This window comes from Mirounga leonina, unplaced genomic scaffold (genome assembly GCF_011800145.1).
Source record: "Mirounga leonina isolate KUSES-001 unplaced genomic scaffold, KU_Mleo_1.0 Mir_94, whole genome shotgun sequence".
NCBI lineage: Eukaryota > Metazoa > Chordata > Mammalia > Carnivora > Phocidae > Mirounga > Mirounga leonina.
Window position 1 is genome coordinate 43,277,724 of NW_023270855.1, and position 8,429 is coordinate 43,286,152.

Here is an 8,429-nt window from a genome sequence, read left to right on the forward strand (position 1 = left end):
ACCAGGGGGTGACCAGGAGCAAGCCATGGCCAGGGTCCCAGCCAAGGGTATGAGGGGAGGAAACAGCCTATGCAAAGGTATCAGGGCTGGAAATAACCTAGAAGGAGGCCAGTGGGGCCAAATGTCTTCTGCCTCTATCCATGGGCCCCTCAGAAGTCAGGGCCCACATCTTTCCCAGTATTCTCCTTGGCTGGGGAGATGGGGGGGCGCTCTGGAATGTGGGACTTGGGAGTCTGCATCAGACTGGGTCACCACTCAGACGTTGGAGTTGGAGGAACCAAAGGGGTGGTAGTATTCCGACCCCTACCCCTGTCCCCAGGCTCTCCAGACCCCTCAGGCCCTGCCTGGATCTTGCCTGCTGGCTGTCATTCCTGAGGGGCACAGAGCTCAGGCTGGGACTTGGGGGAGAGAGGAGAGCCAAGCCTTAGTGTGGCCCACCCTTACCGCCCACTGACCGCCCCTCCCTCTTATAACACCCCACCCCCTGCTCAGCCCCTGCCTTGCCTCTGGCCTCAACAGCCTAGCCTGCTGGCTGTAGACAGGGCTGACCTCGGCAGAGCCCCTGCTGGGGGCTGGGGGTTAGTTCTAGCTTAAGAGTGCTCCCAGGAGCCCCAACCCCAGCCTCTCCATCTGAGCCCTGGGGAGGGAGTGGATGATGGCTTTGTGCACCGTGTCCCCACTGCAGGACCGCATCTGCCCTGTGCACGAGGGAAGGGGACCGAGACCCCCTCCCCGCCCCCCAGCCACGCTCCCCCAGGCGGAGGAGGTGGTGCTGTGTGATTCTGACTGGCTGCGTGAGCCTGCCCACCCCATAGCACAGACCTGGCGGCTGAGGCTCAGGAGCCCCATGTCACTCACCTGCCCTGGTTCAGGCTGGTGTTGGGTGGTTTCTGAGGCATGGCAGTTATGTGTGGATGAAAGAAATGAGATCAGAAGTCTGGGTGACCCTGAGTATGTCCTCTGCCCTGGGCCTCGGTTTCACCCATGATGAATGAAAAGGGATTGGGTAATGCCTTGGCTGTGCCTGTGGGTGGCCGGAGTCCCCATGAGGGCCAGTGGGCCTGGGCAATGGGGCTGCCCAGAGGCCTTTCTCTGTGTGTCCCCCTCTGGCTGTGTTCTCTTGTGGTATTTCTGGCTCGTCTCTGTGGACCCTCCCCCCACCCCTTTTTTTCTCAATACTCTTGCCAAACATCTGGAAGGAAAGTGAAAAACTTGCCTCCCCCCCAGCACCGGATGTTGTCAGATTTCCAGATGTGGGGTGTTCTGCCCTCCAGATGAGGGGAGGAATGTTCTGTGTTTCAGCTAGGAGGGGGCCCGGACCCCATCCCTCGACTGCTGTCCCCCTCTCCATGAGGAGGAGTGATAAGATCAGAGAGACCTGGGCTCAGCAGGAAGACAGTGGGGGGACTCCAGGTAGAGTCCCCCTCCCCCCATAAATCCTGCCTCAGGCTCTGGCCCCAGCCCCTCTCCACACCCAGGAATTCCTCCCAGGGCCTGGAGAGGGGGGGCATTGCCTCTGAAGTTTCTATCAAAGGCTCCAGGCACTTAAAAATAACAAGGAGCACCTCCTTCCCACCCCCGGCACAGACGCCCAGGAGAGGAAGGGAGCCCAATGTGCTTGCAAGATGTCCTTACTCTCAGAAGTAAGGACGTTTGCCCAGAGGGGCCTCATGCCACCTCAGCCTTCCCACCTCCCTGACTTTCCCAAATGGTGGCCTGGCCAGGCTGCCCTCGGTCCCTGCCATCTGCTGAGGGCTGGGCAATGGGGTGGGCACCAGGGGGAAAACCTCGCTCAGCTCCCTGAGGTCCCTCAGAGATGCAGACCCTCCCCCAGCCCCCCCACCCCCGAAAAGGACCAGCAGGGGCAAGCGTGGGTCCGTGGGACACAGACAAGGAGCTTCCAGGGAGAGGGGGTTGCGGGGCCTGGAATGCGCCAAGCAGAGGAGGGGCAAGGGCACCCCTGCAAACGGGGCAGGGGGTACGGGGGTCTGGCGAGGGCCGGCCCCGAGCTGTGTGGGTAAAGTGGGCCACAGGCCGGTGCAGGGAAGAGAGGAGATAGGAAGTGGGGTGAAATGGAGGAGCTAGGGGCAGGGCCAGCCGGTGCAGGTGAAGGGGGCTGTGGGGGCCGCTAGGCTCCCCGGCTGGGCTGGGTGGCTGTGCCCTCGGGGGAGTGGGACCCATTCCATTGCCCCTGGCGGTGTTTCTGGGGCCCCTCAGGCTGGGGCTGCAGCTGCCTGCGAGCTGTGACCAGACCCTCACACACAGATACATATAAACACCCAGCCGCAAACACACGGAAACGGCACTCACAGACACACGCACGGAGACACGGAGACACACACAGACACGTGCGTGCGTATAAACACCCAGACGCAGACCCGCCGAGCCGACACACACACAGGCATGGGCCGTCACCCCCAGACACACAGATGAAGCACACAAGGACCCCCCCAAATGTGAAGACACCTAGACAGTACGCTGATACACACAGATGCTCCCGCCGTAGATAAACAGACATATGCAGAGTCCCCCTTCCCTGCCATGGACACGTGGGAATTCGATGCACAGCCGGGAAGTTTAACTCAGGAGGTGCCCTTGGGTAATCACAGTCCTGGCGCACCATAGCACATGCTTGGTCCAGCCTCTGGTCCTGTTCGATTTGTCACCTGCTGAGGGTTGCTGTGCCTATGCGTGCGTGTGCATTGGAGGGTGAGTGTGCGTTGAGCCGTGGCCTCAGTCCTCTGCTCCCCCTCCCCCTCCCCAACAGGTGATTGGGAGGAATGAGAGCCCTCCCTCTCCCCCACCCATTCCTGAGCCTGAACAATGCCCTCCCCGGGCCCCAAAATAGCCCCTGAGCTTAGCCAATGTCCTTTTATGGCCCTGTCCCTATTGTGCACTGGGGGGGTGGGGCTGGGGTCAGGAGGTGTCCGGACAGGATAAAGGCCAGGCTCCGGAGACTCACCTACCCTGCTCTCTGCTTCCCTCTGTCCCTGTCCCTCTCCGTGCTTACAGCTTCCATGGCCCCCAAAAAGCCAGACCCCAAGAAGGACGACAAGGCAGCCTCCAAGGCAGCTCCCGCTCCCGCTCCGGCGCCTGCACCTGCGCCTGTGCCCGAGCCCCCCAAGGAACCTGAGTTTGATGGCTCCAAAATCAAGGTGGGTGTGGGGGCTGGGTTTCAGCAGGAAAGACAGGGCAGGTAAGTGGATCCTGGAGTGGACCTACCCAGAAAGCGAGGGCTGGGCTGAAGTTGGAAGCGTCTGTGCAGAGGTCAGACAAGCCCCCGGGAGGGGGGCGCTTCAGGCATCAGGAGGGCTGCAGCAGGAGGGCTGGTGGTCAGACATCAGGCAGGACTCCCCCAGGGCTACTGAAGGGAAAGTCTTTGGGTGGTTTTGGAAACTGTCCCTTGCCCTTCTCCCTGGACCTCACATTCTTGGGGAATCCTGGAGCCGCCCAGACCCCAACCCCTGCAGCCAGATAGAGATCTTCCTTGTTCCGCTGTGGGGTGTCAGGTCCATGCCAAGCCCCCCGGGGTGGCCAGGGTGGGGGGCATGGGGAAGTGAGGCCCCTGCCCAGGCTAGGTCACACTCACCCCTACCAGGGCAGCTGAGCCCCAGAGCTGGTTGGGCCTCAGCTTTTAGGTAGGGAAACTGAGGCACAGGCTGAGTAGTTCACTCAGGAAATTGGTCTTGGGGCTGTGACCAGTGGACCCAGAGCCCGTCCCCACTTAGGAAGTCTTTCTCTGAGCCTAAACTTGGAGGAAGAGCCATGACTCCCGTGACATTTGCAGAGTGGCACGCACCGTGTGTCCTGCCTGCTCCCTGTTCTTGGCTGGCCACCGGTCACTGCTGTCCTGGCTGCTGGCTGAGAGGCCTTGTGGAGCCCTCCCAGCTCCTCACGGCTCCTGCCTGTCCAGCCAGACCTGCAGCCTGACTGCACAGAACTATCTTTGTGGTCCCTTCCTGGGGGGGCCTACCTTGTCCCTCAAGACATGAGTTCCAATCCCAAATTTGCTCCATCCTGTTCCCTGCTCGTGGCTTCCTCAGATGTGACATGGGACAAGAAGCCCTCCTTGCAGGCTCCTGGGAACTGTTCAGGGAAAGTGGTCCCTGGAGTTGGCTCTCTGAGCCCCCAACCACCCCCAGGGTCTAAGCTTGTGTCCCGCGGGTCCCCTCGTGGCCTGGTTCAGTCTCACTGGCTAACAGACTCCCCTGTGAGGGGAGGGCACAGTGAAGCCCGTCATGTGTCCCCCTGGCTCTCCTCGTCAGGCTGGCCAGTGAAAGGCAGGAGGCTTTGCCAGGAGGCTCAGGAGTCTAATCTCAGCAGGCTTCCTGGTGGTGAGAGAGCTCTCAGGGGCCAGGAGCAACAACTTGTTCTTCCAACATGGGGTTGAGTCCCAGAGCCAAAAGGGACGAGCATGGCAAGGTGGCCGGGCAGGATATCCCTCTGCACCGAGGTGTGCCCTGGAGGTTGGTGGGGCTCCCAGGGAATGGCAGTGGGAGACGTGCCAGGCATGCCCTCTCTCCCAAGCTCCTTTCCCTCCTGCGACCTTGACCTTGGGGCGAGTGACTGCAATGATAAAAATAGACCTGGTATCCGGTGAGGAGGGGGAAACCGGGTCCCAGGAGGCCTCCTGACCTCAGGTGGCTCTCTGATGTGGCCTCAGTGAACACTCAACACCACCACCGTGTCCCCAGGCTGTGCTGGGGTGGGGGCTGCCCGGGGCTTGTGGGTGGGGTGTGTGAGACCCAGGTGTAGGCAGGGCCATGTGAGTGACAGCGCCCCGCCTTGAGGTCTCTGTGAGGGGCAAGCATATGTAAACACTTGCAGACACACACGTGTGTGAACACCCACAGGTACATCTTACACACATACACATACAGGCGCTGGTGCGTGCACACGCACACACTCCTATGGATATGCTCTCATGCTGACAGAAACCCACGCTCACTCATGTGGACAGCCTTGCCCACCGAGCCCCAGGCCTGCTGGGGGGTGGCAAAGCCAGCCTGGTCACATCTGCTGGCTTCAGACACATCCATCCAGGACCAAGGACATCAGGTGGGCTACCCTGGGCTGGGGACTCAGGGCACCAGGCCAGCCTTCTCGCCCTTCCCCAGATGTGGCCCACCAGCCATCAGGGTCTGGGCACACGCGGACCCAAGGCCCTCAGCTCGCACAGGCTGGGAGGGGTGAGGAGGCAGGAAGGTGCCAAGGTAGATGGCAGGAGGTCATGGGGGCAGAAGCTGGGATGCTGGCAGGGGGAGATTGCCAGCCTCCTGGCAAAGCCTCCTGGCTTTCACTGGCCAGCCCGATGGGGAGAGCCAGGGGGACACATGGGGCAGCCAAGAGGTTGAGGCCTGGGCTGTGTCCATGGAGTGTGCAGGTGGAGATCTGGCCCCACCCTCTGAGCCGGGCACTCAGAATCTTTGCGGTCTCCTTTCAGATCGAGTTTACACCGGAGCAGATTGAAGGTAAGTGAGGATCTTGAGCCCAGGGGCTGCAGGGTTGGACCCGGGGCCCCCAGTCTGAGAGTCTGGCCATTGTGGGGTGAGTGGGGCGGACTCTGGGAGTGTCCACAGTTCACACCCTCTCCCGGCAGAGTTCAAGGAAGCCTTCACGCTGTTTGACCGCACGCCCAAGTGTGAGATGAAGATCACGTACGGGCAGTGCGGGGACGTCCTGCGGGCTCTGGGCCAGAACCCTACACAGGCCGAGGTGCTCCGTGTCCTAGGGAGACCAAAGCAGGAAGGTTGGTATGCGTTCGTGCATACAGATGCAGGTCTCAGGCCTTGCTGAGACAGTAACAAGCAGTGAGTTTGCGGAACCATCCCGCACCATGCTCATTTGCCACCCAGCCTCAGTGACCACCTCCTGGTCTCCGCCGCGTCTCTCTGGCGTTCAGGGCCAGACTCCCTCGCCACTTCTGCCACAAGAGGGTTGCCAGCTTTGCCCCAGGGAGGTGTGGGACCCAGGCCCCCTCCACAGGTTGCAAAGTCCCAGGGAAGGTCTCTGATTGGCCCCACTGCTCCTGAGCAATCCCCGGTGGTGGTGAGGGTGGGGTCTGTAAGAAAACCAGCAGCAAACTGTCCCTGTGAACAGCAAACGGTTACGTAAATGATGCGTGTCTCGCTTGACTGTAGAGTGCCCTTGATGGGGATGTGGTTTGTAAATGGCCAGCTGGTGTAGAGTGCTTTGGGACGGTGTGAGGGCAGTAGCTCTGCCCTCTGCCGCCCCGGGGGGAAGGCTGTGCCCGTCCTGCCCCTCAGAGCGGCCGTACCTCCCCAGAGCTCAACACCAAGATGATGGACTTCGACACCTTCCTGCCCATGCTCCAGCACATCTCCAAGAACAAGGACACGGGCACCTACGAGGACTTTGTGGAGGGGCTGCGGGTCTTCGACAAGGAGGGCAATGGCACGGTCATGGGCGCCGAGCTTCGCCATGTGCTGGCCACGCTAGGTGAGGGCCCCTTTCTCCTCACCCCCACTCCTCCTTTGGGGGGGCATCCTGGGCAAGACCCCTCTGTCACCCCCTGAGCCCGTATCTGATCTGTGAAGAGGACAGAGTGACACGGTCAAGGGGCCTCCGTGGCAGGTGACAGAGATGTGGGGAGTTTAGAAGTTTAGGTAGGGACAAAGAAAGTGTGTTGGTGCAGCTCACGGAAACGAAGGGGGATGAGGACAGCTCTGGGGACAGGGTCGGGGGGCGGGGGGCAGTGTGTGCATCCAGCAGGACCGGTTCAGTCCTGGTGTTCATGGTCTCAAGGTCAGATTCCAGGACAGAGCAACGAAGTGGCCCAGTAGGTAAGGGGCCTGCCTCTTGAGCATCCTGACCCCATCATCTGGCTGACTGACCCCCTTCTCAAAGGAGATTTTCGTACAGAAATGTTTATTGAGCACCTACTATATCTGCTCAAAGCAACTTTTCCCTGCACCAGACATTAACTGAACTCCTACTGTGTGTCTGGCCCTGGGCTGGTCTCTGGGGTTTTGTGTGTGTGTGGCTGGGGGTAGGAGGTCACCCCCCATTCCAGTGGGGGGACCAGTGCAGCACGCAATACCCAGAGGCAGGAAAGTGGCAGACTTGTCTGGGGAACAGAGTTGTTGTCTCCTTGTCTCCTCCACCATCATCCCCCAAGGCCCTCAGCTCCGCCCCAAGGGCCCTTCCTCTAGCCTCAAAAGGCTGCCCCGAGGGACTGCTTCCAGGGACATGGCGGGCCTTGATGGAAGGGGTCCCCAGCAGCCTGCCGAGAAAAGGGGACAGTGTGTGCTGGGGACTTGAACACCAAGCTGGTACTCTTATGGACAGAGCCCAGGCTCGGAGGGTGCACCAGTCCTGCACCCCAGGTCCCCCCCTTTTTGACTTGTCATTGATTCTCCTGGTCTCAGAAATGGGGGTGATGGCCAAGGGCTTGTGAGCTGGGATGGCTGTGAGGTGTGGGAGTACTAGGGAGGCATCCCATCGTCCAGAGGGGCTCTGTGCTACCCCCCCCCCCCACTTCGTACCCTTCCCGCGGTGCTGACTCAGCCTCCCGGGCCAGGTGAGAGGCTGACAGAAGATGAGGTGGAGAAACTGATGGCGGGGCAGGAAGACTCCAATGGCTGCATCAACTATGAAGGTGCGCTCGCTCGGCAAGCTGGGGGCTGGGGGGTGGGCACTGGGACCCTGGGCTCCTGCCCGTGGCCACCCGGTGCTCAACCCCTGCCACTCGCTCTGCCCTTCTTTGCAGCCTTTGTGAAGCACATCATGGCCAGCTGAACCTCTCGTCCCAGGTGAGACCTCCACTCCTTTCCAAACCTGCTGCCACCTTTGCGGCCTCCGCCGACCTCAGCTGTTGTCCCCTCACGCCCCAGCTTCCAGATCCCGCATTGCCACCTCCCCATCTCCACTGACTCCAGCTCTCAGTTGACGCCCCGCTGTCTCGCCCCATCCCATCCACTGTAACCCGTGCCCACCTTTACTCTCAGGGAGAGCCCATGCTGGGGATGGTTCATCTCCCACTCATGGTGCTGACGCCAGCCACCTGGAGTTGCGGGGAGGAGGGGAGCGCATCGAGACCCCTACAGCAGCCCCCTCCACCGGCCCTGCAGACCTCTGGGTGCCTGTCATCTCCCCCTATGAGCTGTGCATCTCTGTCCTCACCCCTTGGGCCTCACGAATAAATGGCATCTTTCCTTCCTTTTTCCTTCCTTCTTTCTTTCCCTCCTTCCTTCCTTCCTTCTTCCTTCCTTCCTACTTTCCTTCCTTCCTTCCTTCCTTCCTTCCTTCCTTCTTTCCTTCCTTCCTTCCTCCCTCCCTCCCTTCCTTCCTTCCCTTCCCTCTCTCCTTCCTTCTTTCCCCTCTGTGGCCCTTTGGTTGATTTCTGTAAAATCTATGAGCCCCACATGGTGAGCCCTGGACAAAATGAGGGGAGTCATGCTGAAATCCTG

General features: G+C 60.6%; 1 protein-coding gene across 2 annotated transcripts; it reads left to right on the plus strand.

Annotated features, from left to right (window-relative positions):
* Positions 1–2,949: 2,949 nt before the first annotated feature.
* MYL3 (myosin light chain 3) lies at positions 2,950–8,181 on the plus strand. Of its 2 annotated transcripts, XM_034996947.1 has the most exons (7): positions 2,950–3,155; positions 5,444–5,471; positions 5,600–5,749; positions 6,286–6,459; positions 7,541–7,618; positions 7,730–7,772; positions 7,968–8,181. In XM_034996947.1, the coding sequence occupies exons 1-6, from the start codon at positions 3,018–3,020 to the stop codon at positions 7,756–7,758; spliced, it is 597 nt and encodes a 198-aa protein (XP_034852838.1). In that variant the 5' UTR covers positions 2,950–3,017; the 3' UTR covers positions 7,759–7,772; positions 7,968–8,181. The 2 variants fall into 2 exon arrangements, with proteins under 2 accessions (XP_034852838.1, XP_034852837.1); XM_034996946.1 differs by having other exon boundaries at positions 7,730–8,181.
* The last annotated feature ends 248 nt before the right edge of the window (positions 8,182–8,429 follow it).